The sequence below is a fragment of the Mus pahari genome, chromosome 13 (genome assembly GCF_900095145.1).
Source record: "Mus pahari chromosome 13, PAHARI_EIJ_v1.1, whole genome shotgun sequence".
NCBI lineage: Eukaryota > Metazoa > Chordata > Mammalia > Rodentia > Muridae > Mus > Mus pahari.
This window is the reverse complement of record NC_034602.1, coordinates 20,369,192-20,388,103: the sequence shown is the minus strand read 5'-3', so window position 1 is coordinate 20,388,103 and position 18,912 is coordinate 20,369,192. Positions and strand designations below refer to the sequence as shown.

General features: G+C 41.6%; 1 protein-coding gene across 1 annotated transcript in view; it reads left to right on the top strand.

Annotated features, from left to right (window-relative positions):
* The first annotated feature begins 398 nt into the window (after window positions 1-398).
* The window catches only part of Abca13 (ATP binding cassette subfamily A member 13), a 433,105-nt gene continuing 414,591 nt past the window's right edge, over window positions 399-18,912 (top strand). The window contains exons 1-2 of the mRNA XM_021210848.2: window positions 399-511; window positions 821-984. Coding sequence (XP_021066507.1) covers window positions 916-984 — 69 coding nt within the window. The 5' untranslated portion in view covers window positions 399-511; window positions 821-915. The remainder of the gene's footprint in view (window positions 512-820; window positions 985-18,912) is intronic.

Sequence of the window (18,912 nt, the reverse complement as noted above, 5' to 3'; positions counted from 1 at the left end):
TAATGCCAGCACCGGGGAGGCAGTGATAGGTGAAGCCCTGAAGCTTTCTAGCTTTCTAGCTAGTCCACCTAACAAAAGGCCCTGTCTCAAGAATAAAGTGGCTGGCATTCCTGAGAAATGGCACACACACATACACACACACACACACACACACACACACACACACACACACACACACACACACACACACACACACACACATACACACACAGGCGGGTGGGGGGAGAGAGGGGAGAGCAGGAGAGGTCTGCCAGGAGCACGTGGAGTGAGAGCACGGAGGGGATCACATGGGGCTCAGGAGTAGCCTCAGGCTTGCCAAGCTCGTGCTTGCTTTGTGAGTAGCTTGCTCTTTGCTCGAGCTCTGAACACTTTATCCTAGCCCTCTGGGTAGAGAGGGGTTGAGGGCAGAGAATGCAGTAGGGTGCGGCAGCAAAATGAGCTACAGCCAGCCCCTCAACCTTTTTCTTTCCCAAGTGTCTGCCGCCGGGACTATCAACGTGTAAATATCTTGGTAAATTACTGCGACCCTTGACAATGTGTGAAAGAGGAGAAAAAACAGAGTTCCACAACTTACTTACATTGGGGAGGTCAGTGGAAAACGTGGCCCTTGTCTCTCCTGCACGTGCCTTTGTGTGGGGTCTGGGAGATAATGGGCATTTATGTCCAGGGGAGGGCAGTCTCTTAGAATCCAACCCTCCCTAACGCCACACAAGTAGTGAAAAGCTAAGATTTCTCAGCAGAGGCAGAGCACCAGGGGATATTTGATGCCTGCCTTATTCAAGTCACCAATAATCTGTCTTGCATCACCCACTTTTGTTAGAATTGGCTAACAGGCCACAGGCTTCTGCTGAAGGCTGGTATATAAGCAGTGACCCTGCAAGCTGACTTCCTGAACTGAGGTAGGGAGCAGCCGGCATGGGGCATGCTGGGCGCCAGTTCCAAGCCCTGCTCTGGAAGAACTGGCTTTGCAGACTCCGACATCCAGTAAGTGTCCTGTATTTCCAGTGGGTTTTGGGAGGGAGGAATGGGGTAGAAATCAGGGTCTGATCTAGACTAGCCTGATTCTTGGAAGGTGCAAAATCCATAGGGGACCTGCACTGCAGGGTAATTTTCCATCAGAACCTACCCTATGGGCCAAAGTTGCTGAACTCTCATGGAAATTCTATTGCTGAATCGAATCTTATCAGAGAAGGGCTAATTTAGAAATAAAGTGACAAGCAGAGCTGGAAGAATTGGCGTGTGGGGCATTCGTTATAAAAAACTGACCTGTAAACATTTAGGCTTAAGGAACAAGGCATCAGAAATGTTTAATGCATAAACGGGCTTACACATAACGTTATGGATGCTAACTCTAAAGCCCAAGAACTAAGAACATAAATGGGCTTCAAGCCACACATCTCATGTTAGTCTGTGATGTCCTCTCTTAGGTAATTCATATCTCCATCCCTCCTGTCCCCAGAACTGAATTTAGTTTAGAACAGCTAGGATTTCCTGAACAGATTGGAGTTGTACAAACCAAACTTATGCTAATATCTTAGTTTTAAAAAAAATCACCTAAATGTGGATTTTAGTAAAGTATGGTCATGATGAACAGTCCTTTGTTCCTGATGCTGCTGAGTAAGGCTCTGCAGTAGAGATGTCTCCTTAGGCAGTGGGCCTGCCTGTCATGACAACTGAATTTCATTAGGCTCATTCCCTCAGCAGAGCATCTTTCCTCTCTTCTCCAGATAAAGCAAATTTTTAAAGGAGCAGTTCTCTGTCCCGAGTCTTGAGGATCAGAAGAATATAGTTGGGAATTTGATTGAACAAAGGTTTTAATATCAGAGATGAGCAAGTGAGACACCGGCTTCTGATGAACTGTGAATGTATTTTCTGTCATGTGTTTTCCCTTTTATGAACAGTGGGGTTCATTAACATGTATTTGGCCTCTATACCTACCACCCTACAAAGCAGTGTTGCAGAGGAGGCCAGCTTCCCATGAACACATTGTTCTTTTCCTTTTGAATATGTGAATTCCTTAACTTCAATAGCCTAGTGACTAAGTGATGGGTGGTACCCAGACTCCCCCACTCCTTAGAGGTAGCAAGGCGATCCTTGCTGTGGGGCACCATCCTCAGCAGAAGTATTCTGTTCACGCATTCATTTATTTGGTGATTGCTTGTTTAAAATGGAGACTCCTGTACCTCCTCCTTCACCACCTCCTTTTTCTCATCAGTGTTTATCTTCTATAAGGTTATGCTGTAAATTTACTTGTTTATTGCTTGCCTGTGGGTCCAGTGTTAGAATGTACCACCAAAGAGAGTAGAACATTTCCTCCCACAGCTTCTAGAGCAGCACCCACCACACAGAGGTGTCCAGAAAACTTTGGCTGAGATAGGTGTGGTGCCGCACACCTGGAATGCTAGTACTTTGGAAATAGAGGCAGGAAGATAAAGGAGTTCAAGGTGATCTTCTACTACATAGTGAGTTCAAAGTCAGCTTGGGTTATAGGAGACACTGTCTTTAAAAACCCATGATTATGACAATAAAAATACATCTTTAGTTGGATTAGTAAAAGAAAGAATTAAGAGTAAGTACCTGCTTACTACATTTATATAGTCTCTACCAGGAGCCACAAGACGAGTGTGAACCAGCTCCAGGGGCTATAATTAGGTCTGAGAAAATCAACCAAATAAGTAACTGAGTGTTATTTGACCCCCTTTTCAGGGACTACCTCCTGAAGACGTTTGCATCTAAATGAGAGCTGTTAACTGCACAAAGCCACTTGTGTCTCTGGCTGTCACACAGCAGAGTCTAAAGGGATACAGGAACCTGAGTAGAATGTGCAGTTTTTGACATTCTTTACCATTCACTAGTTGACTCAGACAATGGTTTTAGCTGGATTTCCTCCCTGTGAGATGGCCAGAGTGGTTAATGTATTTGGCATGTTCATGACAGGGCTCCTCAGATGAGTGGGAACAATTCGTATCACAGCACAGAATGAAAGATACTAGTGCCTTGGACACCTAGGACACAAGCTGTGGGCTCTGAGATGAGAGTCTAGGGAGAGCTCTAGGTTACCAGCTTACAGGACCAGGGACAGGTCAGAGCAGAACCTCAGAAGCAATAGGATGGCAATGTATTCACATCTCTTAATCAGTTGTAGTGGAAACACTGAGGGCAGGCCCCTCTGGGTGAGTGTCTTTATAAACTGACCTACAGTTTCTAGCTTCCTGTATTCCAATGATGATCTGTAAATTCTTGTTTTTGCATTATGGAAATAGAGCATAGGCACAGATGGGGACAATCAATCTAAGTGATGAGACAGTTCCAAATACATGTTTATTCAGTGTATCCAGTTTATTATTTGTATAATAAAGGGAGCTTGTCTGTTTTATACACGCTTAAAACTTGTTTATTTGGTTATTTTATGTTCATAGATCCTTTATTTAAGGTTTTTATTTTTGTTTGTTTATTTTGTTTTTGTTTTTGTTGTTGTTTTGTACTTTGTTCTTGGCCTTTCTATATACCCTGGCTGTCCTGGAACTGACTATGTAGACCAGAGCAGCCTTGAACTCACAGCACCTGCCTCTGAATCCTAAGGTACTGAGACTAAAGGTGTGCATAAGTCTTTTTTTTTTTTTTTTTTGCAGCCCCATGTCCAACACCTAGGATTAAAATAAAAATATATTCTTATTTCTGTGTTTTTTTTTTAAGAAACCAAAATTCCCAAATTAACACTAGAGCCCATATTATATTCCTGCCACACTGCACATACCCTAGCTAGTGAAGCTTGAAGATGTGGGGCCCCTGTCCCTAGTAAAATATCTCATAACTCTGTGTCTATCTATCCTGGTTTTGTGAAGTCAGAGCATATATGAATGTTTTTTGAACACACCTAACTTCCCACACTCCATCTGGTAGGGAACTTGGTACACATTCCTACAAGTGCATAAGTCTTTTACCTTTAAATTACATGTATTTGTCCGTAGATATGTACATATGGATGCTGGCCTGAATAGGGTATCAGGTCTTCTGGAGTAAGCATTATAGACAGTTGTGAGCCAAAGTTTGTGGGTTCTGGGAACTAAATTTGAGTTCTCTGGAAAAGCAATATAGACTTTTAATGATTGAGTCATCCATCTCTTTAGCTCCCACTGTTCCTTTAAAAAGCATTTTGTTTTAGATATTTCAGAAAAACCAAGATAATGGATAAATACTGTTCCTCTTCATAAATGGCTAAGATTCTACTACTCTTGAATAATTGTTCACCAGAAGTCTAATTTTATATTTAAAGCTACTCATGTTATTATTCTTGAGTTTTCATTTATTTCACAAGCATAAGAACAAGGAACAGTTTTAAATCCCGTGAAATTCCACTGTGATGATTCATATGCTTGTTTCCATGGCATATAAAATATACATATTTGATTGTTAATGTCATAAACTTTCCTTTTATCATTAAGCACTGAAGCCTAACATTTTAAAAGATGATGCATGGCCTTCCTATCCAGTGGCTTTATTGCATAATAGTTCATTGTTGGAGGCACATAATGTACTTGACTATTTCCTTGATACATGATGGTGTGTGTATGTGTTTGTGTCCATGTGGTGTGTGTGTGTGTGTGTGTGTGTGTGTGTGTGTGTATGTGTGTGTGTGTGTGTGAGAGAGAGAGAGAGAGAGAGAGAGAGAGAGAGAGAGAGAGAGAGAAAGAGAGAAAGAGAGAGAAAGAGAGAGAGAGAGAAAACTTGTATTGCTCCCCACCTTAGGTTTTGAGTCAAAGTCTCAAATCTGGAGCTCACTGGTTCAGTGAGACTAGTTGGCCATCAAGCTCCAAGGATCTCTCTATTATTACCGGTGTTAGGATCATAGGTGTGAGCCACCATGCAGTTTTACTCCCTTTATTAAGTGGATGCTGGGGATCCAGAATCAGGTTTTAATCTTTGTACAGAAAGCATATTACCAACTGATTCATCTCTTCAGTCTCAGGTTCATTTTCTTGGAAATGTTGTTCCTTGGTTAGCTTCCTGGAGCAGCCTTCCTGGACTTGCTGATTCTGAGCATGTTGATGGAAGTGGAATGCTGTCCTCAGGAGTGTCCATAGATAGTGACCAAGCTCATCAGCACTATTATAGCCAGGATTTATGAGCCAGGGATTTAGGTTATGCATGAAGCTATATATTTATATTTTATTTATCTTAACTACACAGCAACTAAATCTGTTACTTATTACCTTAAAAATGAAATAAATACACTGTTAGCCTACTGGGGTGGTTACTCATAATTGTCAATTTGATAGGATTTAGAATCACCATGGGATCAAACCTCTGGGCATATTTGTGGGAGGCAATCTAGATTAAGATAACTAAAGTGGGAAGACTCATCCAAATTGCATGGCTCCATAGACTGGGGTCTTGGACCAAATAAGAAGGAGAGAGTAAGAAATAGGTATAAGCATATATTACTCTCTACTTCCTGACTGTGGTTGCAATGTGATCAGCTGCCTTCTGTTCCTTCTCTACCTTCCCTGACACTGTGGTCTGTCTCTCCCCGAAACTGTAAGCCAAATTAAATGCTTTTTAAAATTTCTTTTTGTCAAGGATTTTGTCATAGCAACAAGGCAAGTCACTAATTCATCAAGTGTTGCTTCTTGGTAGTGCCATTCCTCCTCCTCCTCTTCCTCCTCCTCCCCCCTCCTCCTCCTTCTCTTCTTCTTCATCTTCATCTTCTTCTTCCATGCTCTGCTTTGATGTAGTTTAGAGTGGTTGAACCTGCCCTGTTTACTGTGGATGGCAACACTGTCCAACCTGACCCTTGTTGTTTTGCTGTCAGATCTCATGCACCTTGATCCCTGTTCTTAATGGTGACTGCTAACCTCTCTCCTTTTGTCCCCAGCTGGAGGAGATCCCTATCATTTATCAGCTAATGAAAGCTGACACATCTCTTTGAGTTCAGACAGTCTTTTTGAAGACTTTGGTTAATAGTTGGGATTGAAGTGCCACATGGTATACAACGGACAACACATTGGATCTTGAATGTTCTGTAAAATCTCAGGGGGAAGAGGCTTGGTCTATAGGAGATGCTATGGGACTTTTTGGCATGTGATGGAGGCTCTGGAAAGTTATTAGGTCATTGGAGGCATGTTGTTGAAACAGATTGTGAGACCCTGATCTTTTATTCTCCTTCTTTATTTCCTGGCTTATGATTTTATGAGTGGTTTTTCTCCACAACAAATTCCTTTCACTATGTGTGATATCACCACAGGCCTGAAACAACAGGACCAATTGATCAGAGACCAAAAATTCTATGATTGTAGGCCAAATTAACTCTTCCCTTTATAACATGATTATAGCAGTTATTTTGTTGTTGTAGCAGAGCGCTGACTAATTCAGCTACTGTGGTTCTAGACATAATTAATTCTCAATTACAGGCAGTAAAGGGCAAACTGTGTTGTAAATGGTCTTTGCTATGTACTCTTCAATACAGAACCCTATGATACATATTCTACATATTCTAGACTCCAGACCCCTCTTACACATGCTGATATAAAAGGCCATAATGATACCACAAATAGTTATATGGAGATAGAGCTATGGTGCCCTTTCCGTGTTCCTCTTTCAGGCATGGCTTGAAGACGTCTATGAGGATGTCACAGTGCCAGTATAGCAGCTTCTATGCTCAACACACGGTCAAGTTCAAGTCTGCTTTCATTAGAGAGCTCTCAACTGTCCCAGCCCAATCGAGTTGAATCTCAGCCTGTGTCTCTAACTCAGAATCGTCTACTTTCAGGCCTAACTGCCAAGACATTCTTTTAAAATGTTCTTCCTTTAATAAGGAAGGAAATACATTTTCAGGTTTCATACCCTTAAACCTCTGACATTTTATGCTTGTGTGTCTGTGGTTTTGTCTTATATATAAAAAGAATCTCACATTTATTTGAGATTTTCTTGCACCCCAAAGTTTTGTGATGCTTGAAGTTGACATGATATGAAGCATAACTTTCTTTCAGAAAAAACAAAAAACAAAAAACAATTTCTGTATTTTTTCTGAAACCGAGAACAATCACAGATACAGAGCCCAGAGGTGGAGCCGCTCATCTTTCCTTTGGACATTATCTTAGAGCTTCATTCTATTCTTACTACTACTTTTGTATAGTTAGAAGTTATAGTTCAATGGTTTCCTGTCAAATCTACTTGACAAGGTTCTGATAGCAGAAACCAGGGGTCATTGGTCAACCATCTAAATTCTTAGGTTGATTAAAAAAGTCTTACTTTGAAAGACCACCCCTAAAAAGATGCTATCATTGTGTATCTTTTAAAATCTTAAAATACCTTGTTAGTGGCAAGTACCTCAAAAGTTCAAATGTTCAAACATAGTATTTGCAGACCTTGGGTATGCCTCAAGTGAACTGACCTATAAATGCCTGAAATGAATAATAGCTTCTAAGGGTCACCACTTCAATATTAGTGCTAAAAACCAGTGTTTTCTGGATTAGGAGTCCTGATGCACCCTGATGCCTGTTAAGATATTTTGTATCAAGAGAGGTTTTCCAAAAGTGAGCATCTCCTCTTGCTGCAGGGCAGTTAGCCTAAGTCTGTGCTTGCCCACAGAGCATTTATGAGTCTGCTTAGGGTGCTATGACAAAATACTGTACACAAACTAGTATGAAGAGGAATGTGTTGCTGGAGGCCCAAGGTTGAGGATGGCAGGCAAGCCCCTCTCAGGAGTAATGCACACATGCTCTTTTCATGCCTCTTTCCATCTCTGTGTTTCCTGAGTTCTTGCTAAAAAGGAAAAGGCAGGTCACATGGACCAGACTTGTTCAACCCAAGGATGACTCTGTTTTAACAAAGTATATCCAAGGATCCCCTTTCCAAGTGAAATCACTGTGGAGTGCTGGGATTAAAAACTTCACCCTAGGAGCAGCAGGGGACAAATGCAGCCCCATTGGTAGACTGGTTGGGGCTGGGCTTACATCTGTATTAGTACAACAGCTGCCTCAGGAGATAAAGCTATTCCTTGGATAGTTTAGGACATTTAAATGGAACAGCTTAATCCCCAGGTACCATCATTCCACATGGAGAAAGGATCTACTTAACTAATTTGAGTCAAAGGAAAGATGCTTGATGTTTATAACTCAACCTCTCTCCAGGAATAGTGTCATGCCCGCTGCATAGTGAGTTCAAGGCCAGCCCGTGTTGAATGAAGACAATCTGTCTCAAAATTCAAATGAAAACAAAGAACATTGCTTCTTTAAGAATCTGTTTAAATCTCCAATCATCGTAAACTAAACTACAACACCCGTCCTCTCCCAGGTTTTCTCAATGGATGGGGTGGGAGAGAGGTCCTCTCTCTGGTTCTAATTCTTGCTAACTTCTGGCTAACAGTATCATCAGGTTTAAAGGTGAACAACCATGACCTAGTAGTCTGACTTGTAGCAGAATATCTATCTGTGTTGCATTTGAGTGGACAGACTAGACAAACCTGCTGAATTTCCTGGTCACTGTTAAGTCCTGAATACTCACATCATGGCTGTTCTCATCTTCTCATCAAAAGTCCTAGGTATCCATTGGCTTTGTCTAGCTCACAGAATCCTCTCATGGAAACACCTGGGCTCTGTGTGACTTGGGGACATGACCAGTGATCTGACCCTGCACAGATCTTTCTGATGGTTTCTCTAGCACTGTCCAGGGGTTGGTATAGATGTTGATTAGGTGAGGTTTGCTTAGGCCATAATAGCTATTATGTCAATGGCCAGTCCTATTCTCTGGGACATACTTGTAATTACCAGAGTCCACATCTGAGTGTAGATATTCTCCAGTCTCAACCCACTCTCATGACCAAGTTAGTCTGTCCTAAGTGCTAAATGGCTGCCTGTTGCCAGCTTGCAGATCTTTCTGCTTTGTCTCCCAGTGTCCAGCCACCCTAGAAGAGCTCTAGATGTAGGCACTGCTGAACAAGAGCAGGGTGAGAGATGAGGGGTCCCCAAAGCAGTGCATTTGCTTTTGCACTATTCTCATGGTTCCCAGCAATCATGGAGAACCTGTTCATTTTCCATAATTAAGCTCCATAGCCAGTCAGCTACATTCATATCTGGATGCTTTATGATAGTCTGAAGCTCTAACTGAAATTTGGGGCAATAATCTGCTACCCATGTAATAGACAAGAAGACTAAAAAGTACTTGCAGGCTTCTGCTGTGGCCTAAGATTGTCTTCCCTGTTATACATTCACCTGTTCTTGAACCTGGGGAAGAAACTGCTGGGTCACTCTGAGGCTACTGCAGGTCATCTGGGTATGTATGTCTCAATGACCTGGGAAATGCAGCATAGAAATCTAATTACCAAGAAGCAAACACGCCTTGTGGATTTAAAGCTCACAGCAGGTATGCATTGAGCTTTCTTGTTTTTCTCTTATTCATAATCACAGGATCACAGGGGCCCTTTCAATTCTGATTGATCTCAATTTCCTGGTAATCTGGCTTTGTTTCCCTCCCATCTGCTTTCTCAAAGTGCAGGTAAATATACAAACTGGTGGGAAGGAAAGAACAAAGTCTTTGTAGGACAGTGAGGGACTGCCTGTAGGAAGAAAGTGCTCAGGCAGTTTGGGCCCCCTTGTAGGTGTCTTTTGGAGTCTGTCTGTTATCCATGGTAGGAACCTGCAGCCTTCTAAAGGAACACAAAATGGCTGCTTTGTAAATACTAGGCATTTGAATGTATCACTTCCCCATTTGACTGTTTGCCAGGGAAACAAACACCCCACTTCTTTATGACATTCTTATTGAAATTGTCACCAACACCTTGGGGATAAAATGCAAAGATCACCCAAAGGCTATGTCTGTTTTATGTAGGATGGCAGCCTCTGTAGAACAAAGCAAAGGCCACTTGAATGCATGGGATTTCCTTGCTGTAATTGTGGATTTGGGGCGTGGGTAGGCCCATTTTTGTTGTTGCATTGAGAAGCAGTCTCACCATGTAACCCAGGCTGGCCACATTCATGATTCTCCAGCCTCAACTCTCCTAATGCTCCATGGCTAGGTCTAGAGTTTGTATGGGTCTGGCTATGGCTTTCCTATGTCAGGATCCCAGGACCATCTCAGGGAATGTAGCAATAGTGTCTGGTCTGAATGACTTGTTAGCATGTATTGTCCTTTAGGTTGGCGTCTGGAGCTCTGGGGACAGCTGTACCTGTATGTAGTGGTGCTCATGTTAACACTCCTTAGAGATGAGAGGGAAGAGGCAGAAGGCAGCTGTCTTAGTCAGGGTTTCTATTCCTGTGCAAACATCATGACCAAGAAGCAAGTTGGGGAGGAAAGGGTTTATTCGGCTTACATTTCCATACTGCTGTTAATCACCAAAGGATGCAGGACTGGAACTAAAGCAGGAGCTGATGCAGAAGCCATGGAGGGATGTTCTTTACTGACTTGCTTCCCCTGGCTTGCTCAGCCTGCTCTCTTATAGAACCCAAGACTACCAGCCCAGAGATGGCACCACCCATAAGGGGCCCTCCCCACTTGATCGCTAATTGAGAAAATACCTTACAGCTGGATCTCATGTAGGCATTTCCTCAACTAAAGCTCCTTTCTCTGTGATAACTCCAGCTGTGTCAAGTTGACACAAAATTAGCCAGTACAGCAGCGAAGCATAGTTGTTGAGTTAGGGAGCTGTGACTGAGTGTGGCTCAAAGGAACTACTGCAAAAGACCCAAGGTAGAAGCCATGTAGTGAGCAAGACGGTAGATACATGTAGTTAGTGATGTGTTAGAATAATGGCTTGCATCTGGACATAGCACACCAGGCCAAAGCAGTTCCACATGTAAGAGGTTTTACTGGGGACAAAGAGGGGGGAGAAAGACAAAGGAAAAAAAAAGGGGTGAAAGTGGGGAAAGGTCTCTCTTTTATAAATGCTGTGACATAACCTGTTTTAGGTGAGTGGGGGAAGTGGGCTCTGGGAAGGAATGATATGGTAGTCATAGCAACAGGTGCCACCTATGTCTGACATCTTGAGTTTGGAGCCGATCTGCAAAACTGATCTTTTGATGCCAACAGTTAATATAACAAAAGTCATATTCTCTTATGCGGAGGGTCATCACACAATGTTCACACTCTAAATTTCTGATTATGGTTTTAAGCCTGTCTCCCCAAAGCTGCTCACCTGTGCACCATATCTTAGCTGAAGGTCAGGTTCAGTCTCTAACAGAAGTCTCTGTGGGACATATTAAAAATGAATGTTTATATCCCTTGCTACGCTGAGCACCAGTGGGCCACATGGCACCAGCAGGGTGTTCTCATCTCTGCAGACTCTCTGACTCAGAGCTCCAAAATCTACCCAGCTCGCTAAGTTCCCACTGTTGGGTTGCTACCATGCCAGCCCCATACTTCAAAAGCCCCATGGCCTTTCTGGTGCACATCTGGCAAACCCATGCTTTGCCACCATACCTTTCTCTCTTGAACCCAGTCAAACTGTCATGTAAAGAAAAAGCCACACAAACTTAGTTCAGAAACAATCGTAACTCATTCTCTGGACGCAACAACTAGAATCCTAATCTAGAAAGCCATATTAAATCTAAATCCTCCAGTGGCAAATCCTAGTGGATTTGTTCCTCTCTACCTCTGTCCAACCTGCAAGTCCCGCCTACTCACCCAGTGATTGGTCCCTTTATTCACTGAGGGAAGGTTCATAAGAAGTCACTGAGTAAATGACTCATTTCTCGTTCCAGAGGACTCCTCCTGGGAAAGCAGAATTAACATCAGAGTACAGGCATTACCGGGGCCATCCACAAGTCTCTGACTTGAGGATTAGGATTCTGCCACAGGGCAGATCAAGGTGGCATTTCTTCAGATGTGCAGAGCAGAACATTGCTCTTTTGGTCTTTGCTTATCTCTCCAGTGGGCATCATGGGGTTCTAGGACTGTGTCTGGTTTTTTGAGTGGGTTGATGTCACTGGGTTCTGGCTACCAGATGCAGCCTTGGGTATAGTAGATTTCCTGATTAAGTTTTTTTTTTATATGTCTAAAAGACTCCCTTTTAAAACTATGCTCATTACAAGTCAGTTAGTGACTGGTGCTCCCTTTGACTGAGAGCCCTTCTCTCTGCTCTGACAGCTGTTACCTGCCTGCTCATCTGTCACACTACTACCCAGTCAGTGCATGAATGTCAGAAAAGAATGATTATTTTTCAATAGAATGCTTTTTTTTTTTAAATGGAAGGAGAAAGGCTTAATTCATCAATGTTCATTTTTCTCAGTGGCCAACCATCACCAAGGTTTGCAAAGGTTTTTCTTGAGGAAGCAGGGTGGGAGCTCTGAGCTCTTGGGATGTCACATCTCCTTGCTGTACAGTACTTGTTGTGCTGTACCTGAAGTTGAAGATGGCATTTGGTACTGACGTTCTCTTTGCTTACTTGAACTATGTGAGAGCTGGATTGGTTTCTCTAAAGGAACAACAGCAAAGGCTGAGAAACACTTCTGGAAAAGTCCCTATTTCGAAGAGGTTGGCACCAGGAGGCCCCAAACCTCCCCAGACAGACACAATAGAGCTTCATGTGTGCTCTACAAGTCTTTGTTTTCAAAGGCCAGGGCAACAAAGCAATTATGTGCTTTGCTTCAATTTCTTTGACATTCTAAACTTAGGATGCTTCCCCTTCCTTCAGCCAGTGAGATCTTAGGACAAGCTTCTTCCCCAAAGGGTGTTTTTTTTCTCTCTTAATTCATTGGCAATTTTATTTTATCCTTCATGTAACCCAACCATATGTAGCAGGAGCCACTTGGAGGATTTAAAAATGGCTTTAGGCTCAGTCTGGAGGGTGGCTTGTGCCAGTGAGGTGGAACTGACTTGTTTACTCTGCAGGCCTAAGCTTTGTCCAGGGTCCATCAGGAGTCAGTTCAAGGACACCAGGTAAAACAGTTAAGTCATAGTTTCCAAGGTGTTAGCCAGCACAGTGAAGCCTGTCCTTTTGGACACCTTGAGGCTTGTGTGCTGTTTGGAAATACCCCAGAGTCATGGGAGGAAGCCAAGGATGGGCTTAGTTGACTTCATCTCCAAGTACCCTGAAGAGCATGACTCCTTTCATTTCACAGGCATAGGCATAACGTGGTATGTGAGGAATACCTAGGGGTTCAGACATATTTCAGATTTCTGATAATTTCCAGATTTTGGAAGATTTTTCACATACATATAATGAGATCCTTGGGGAAAGAACTAAACCTTCTATCTAAATACAAGATTTATTTATACTTCATGCACATTTTTTACACATAGCCTGAAGGGAATTTTATACAATAGTATGATAATTGTATACATAGAATAAAGTTTCATGGCATGCGGTTTTCTGCTGATGAATCATATCATTGCTGTGATTTTTTTTCCAGGTTTTGCATCAGAGACATTCAGTTGGTCCATTCATTTTTGTATATGAAGCAGGGGCTCCATCCACATTGTTCACTGTCTCTCCAGTTTGTAAAATGGTGCCTGACATGATACACGCTTTGCTACTAAACAAGCAAATGAGTCTGTTCATTTTTTTAAAAATTTTTAGTAGACTTTCTAAAGAACACAGATCATGTTTTAATAGGGCTTAATTTTTCTTTTTGTAGTTTAAGGAATTTGTGTCTAAACACACCATATGATACATTCTGTTTCCTTCCACATATTCTTTTCTTTCTTTCTTTTTTCTTTTTTTCCCATTTTCTCTCATTTAGTTCCATGTCCTGCATGGTGTCAGGACCTCCCTCCGCCCATATCCATCTCCCAATTTAGCTCTCAGGAAGACCAGTCATATGTCACAGCTGCTGGATAGCAGGTTGTCCTATTGATCTGTCTGCTCTCCTCCTCCTCCTCCTCCTCCTCCTCCACTTTTTTTTTTTTAATACATCAGCTTTTCAAATCTGTATGACTATTTCTGGGCTATCTATGCCTGTCAAAAGGCAGTTTGCCTCTTGTTAATGAACAGTTTTATTATTACTCTGTATAAGGCTTTGATATGTTAGAACACAAGTTCTTCTGACCTATTGATGTAATGATCTTGAATATTTTTGCTCTTTATTGTACTAAATGCATCCAAGAAACAGCTCACTAAGTATGCCAATAGGCAATCCCAAACATACTTGTTGGGGTCCATTTAACTCCCAGGAAGTTCTGTTGTATAGAGCTATAGGTTTGCATTAAACCCAGAGGTCAGGGCAGAAACAGCATGACAATGACCTTTTTAATAATTATCAATGTTCATTTGTTACTTTTTTAAATACTCTTGTATCTTTTAATAAAATTAAATATCATATAAAATTTTGCATATTTTACTTTTTTTCTTTTTTTGTAGATAATTAAATATCATTTAAAATTATTTTCTTATTGACTCTTGCTGGAAGCATACACAATTTTTGCAAAGCATGCTACATAGAATCTTCTGTAAAATTGAATTTGGAACTCTTATCCCCTATTTTTGTCAAGCGTTCTGTATTAGAGTATGAAGTATACACATCTATGTTTAGTCTTCACTGTAAGTTGCTCAGGTTTTTCATGGTCAAGTTCTTTTTTTGTAGTCATCCTCTCAGTGTCTTACGTCTTGTTTGTGTGGTGTTCCGGGACTCATTTACTATTTACCTGCTGTGTACTTTTCATCTCTAAATAGTACCTGCCTGTATCTTTGAAAGAAAAGCCTGAAATTCCTGTCTTTCAAATAGTTTAATCCCAGCATTGTTTGGAATCTGAGCACATGATTTGAAAGCTCCTTTAGTGTGTTCGGCAATGGGATAACCTGGATTGTTTATCTTACAATTCTTTTTTCTTGTGTTCTTGAGATGTAATTTCCTTGCAACACTATTCTAAACCAACTAACTTTTTTCCTAGCAGTCCAAAGATATGTAATTGCATTTTAGTTTCTTGCTGTTAATGAGCTGAATGGTTGGTGACTCTACTTACCCTGTTGATGAGTGTCTTTCTTGATCTCTTGAGATAGTCTCTCTTTTTTTCCTCTTTCTTTTCTGAGACTGTGTGTACATGTGCATGTGTGTGGGTCTGTGTAGGTGTCCATATGGGTCTGTGTGGGTGTGGACATGTGCATGTGGTGTGCATGTGTGTGTGTGTGTGTGTGTGTAGTCTGTATGCATGTGTGCACATGTTTCTCAGTTAGGGTTTCTATTGCTGTGATAAAACACCATGGCAAAAGCAACTTGAGGAGGAAAAGGATTTATTTCATTTTACACTTCCAGGTTACTTCACTGAAGTTAAGTCAGGGAATAACTCAAGGTAAAAATCTGTAAGCAGGAACTGAAGCAGAAGTCACAGAGGAATGCTGCTTACTGACTTGCTCCTCATGGTTTTCTCAGTCGTTTTTCTTATACAACCCAGGGCCATATACCCAGCATGACACTGCCCAGGGTTGGCTGAACTTTCCTCATCAACCATTAATCAAGGAAACGCTTGACTGATTTGCCTATTATAGGCCAATGTTATGCAAGCCTTTCTTCAACTGAGAGTTCCTCTTCCCAAATGACTGTTGTGTGTGTCAAGTGATTAAAAAAAACCCAACAACATGTATGGGTGTATATGTGTATGTGGAGTCTATGTATGTATACATGTATAGGTGGTGTGTGTGTAGGTGTCTCTCTGTGTGTGGGGAGGTCTATGTGTTGGTGTGGTATGTACAAAAGTCTCCCCCCCACACACTGTTTCAGGGTATGTCTACATTTTTTGGAGTATTTTATTTCTATTATCTCTAGATTTACATCTTTTAGCTGCTTGAAAAATAAATCCTTACACATAATTTTTAAAATAATCACATTTTCTGCTTTTTCTCTTGAGGAGATTTTTCATTTTGGGGGGGGGGGAACTGGGGCCTCAGCAGCAACACTCAGCTGGTTCCAGCCAGCAGCACTGAAAGTAGAAATGATATTACTGGGTTATGAGCTGTCATCATTCTCATGCTGGCCGGGTGTCACTGTCACAGTTTCGGTTCTCATGGTCCCTAAATTATCTATCTTCTCTAGTCTCTGAGAACACAACACACATGCTGTTTGTTTTCATTCCAGAACAATATTAGCTAAGTATCGAATATATTTTTATACAATGTATAATGATTTAAAATCCATTTGTACTTTCTCTTTGGGTAATATATGGATCAGCAAAATTGCCTAGTGAATAAAGACACTTGTGCCATTCCCAATGATCTGAGTTTGAGTCCCAGAGCCTGCATAGTAGAAAGAAAGAACAGAATCCTGTAAGTTCTCCCTGATCTCCACATGCATGCCTTGGCATGTACACACCACACAATCAATCAATCAATCAAATAAACAAACAAACAGAAATACTGTGGGTATTGATACACTGGCATTTATATGAAATATGTGGAGGATATATTCAAGGTTGGTATGTGCCCAGTCTTTCTTTTCTTTTTTTTTTTTTTTTAAGCTATGTATGTATGTATGTATGTATGTATGTATTTATTTATTTGATATTTTCCTCATTTACATTTCAAATGTTATCCTGAAAGTCCCCTATACTCTCCTCCCTGCCCTGCTCCTCAACCCACCCACTCCTGCTTCCTGGCCCTGGCATTCCCCTCTTCTGGGGCATATAATCTTCACAAGACCAAGGGCCTTTCCTCCCATTGATGGCCAACTAGGCCATTCTCTGCTACATATGCAACTAGAGACACAGCTCTGGGGGGGGGGGTACTGGTTAGTTCATATTGTTGTTCCTCCTATAGGGTTGCAGGCCCCTTTAGTTCCTTGGATACTTTCTCAAGCTCCTTCATTGGGGGCCCTGTGTTCCATCCAATAGATGACTGTAAGCATCCACTTCTGTATTTGCAAGGCACTAGCATAGCCTCACAAGAGATAGCTATATCAGTGTCCTGTCAGCAAAATCTTCCTGGCATATGCACTAGTGTCTGGGTTTGGTGGTTGTTTATGGGATGGATCCCCAGGTGGGGTAGTCTCTGGATTGTCCTTCCTTCTGTCTCAGCTCCGAACTTTGTCTCTGTAATTCCTTCCATGGGTATTTGTTCCCCATTCTAAGAAGGATCGAAGTATCCACACTTCGGTCTTTGCATTGTGTGCTTTGAGCTTTTCTTTAATGAATGTGGATGTCCTTGTATTTGGAGCATAGATATTCAGAATTGAGAGTTCACCTTGGAAGATTTTACCTTTGATGAGTATGAAGTGCCCCTCCTTGTCTTATTTGATAACTTTGGGTTGGAAGTCGATTTTATTCGCTATTAGAATGGCTACTCCAGCCTGTTTCTTTGGACCATTTGCTTGGAAAATTGTTTTCCAGCCTTTTACTCTGAGGTAGTATCTGTCTTTGTTCCTGAGGTGGGTTTCCTGTATGCAGCAAAATGTTGGGTCCTGTTTATGTNNCCAGTCTGTTAGTCTATATCTTTTTATTGGGGAATTGAGTCCATTGATATTCAGAGATATTAAAGAAATGTAATTGTTGTTTCCTGTTACTTTTGTTGTTAGAGTTGGGATTCTTTTCATGTGGCTATCTTCTTTTAGTTTTGTTGAAAGATTACTTTCTTGCTTTTTCTAGGGTGTAATGTCCATCCTTGTGTTTGAGTTTTCCCTTTATTATCCTTTGAAGGTCTGNATTCGTGGAAAGATACTGTGTGAATTTGGTTTTGTCATGGAATACTTTGGTTTCTCCATCTATGGTAATTGATAGTTTTGCTGGGTATAGTAGCCTGGGCTGGTATTTGTGTTCTCTTAAGGTCCGTATAACATCTGTCCAGGATCTTCTGGCTTTCATAGTCTCTGGTTAGAAGTCAGGTGTAATTCTAATAGGTCTGCCTTTATATGTTACTTGACCTTTTTCCCTTACTACTTTTAATATTCTACCTTTATTTNGTGTATTTGTTGTTCTAATTATTATGTGTCAGGAAGAATTTATTTTCTGGTCCAGTCTATTTGGGCTTCTGTAGGCTTCTTGTATGTTCATGGGCATCTCTCTTTTTAGGTTAGGGAAGCTTTCTTCTATAATTTTCTTGAAGATATTTACAGGCCCTTTAAGTTGAAAATCTTCAATCTCATCTATACCTATTATCCTTAGGTTTGGTCTTCTCATTGTGTCCTGGATTTCCTGGATGTTTTGAGTTAGGATCTTTTTGGATTTTGGATTTTCTTTGATTGTTGTGTTCATGTATGGAATCTTCTGTACCAGAGATTCTCTCTTCCATCTCTTGTATTCTGTTGCTGATGCTCACATCTATGGTTTCTTATTTCTTTCCTAGGGTTTCTATCTCCAGAGTTCTCTCCCTTTGGGGTTTCTTTATTGTTTCTACTTCCCTTTTTAGATCCTGGATGGTTTTGTTCAATTCCATCACCTGTTTGGTTGTGTTTTCCTGTAATTCTTAAAGGGATTTTGTGTTTCCTCTTTAAGAACATCTACCTGTTTAGCAGTGTTCTCCTTTATTTCTTTAAGGGATTTATTAATGCCCTTCTTAAAATCCTCTACCAGAATCATGAGATATGATTTTAAATCCAAATCTTGCTTTTGGGTGTGTTGGAGTATGCAGGACTTGCTGTGGTGGGAGTACTGGGTTCTGGGGTCTTGGGTTCTGTTAGTATGATTCTTACATTTGCCTTTTGCCATCTGGTTATCTCTGGTGATAGATGTTCTAGCTGTCTCTGGCTGAAGCTTGTTTCTCCTGTGATTCTTTAGCCTCTGTCAACACTCCTGGGAGTCCAACTCTCTCCCGAGTCCCAGTGGTCAGACACTCTGCAGGCAAGCTCTCCTCTTGCAGGGAATGTGCACAGAGGTCTGGAGCTCAGCTCTGCCTCCTGGCTGAAGATGAAGGCCCGAAGGCACCCTGTCCAAGAAGATCTGCTGCTTCTGCAGCCTGCATGCTCTCCTGCGAGGACTGGTCTCTGAGAGACCCAGCATACAAGATGGCGATCTTACCTGAGTCCCGGGGTCAGAGCCCTCCCTGGACTCTTCTCT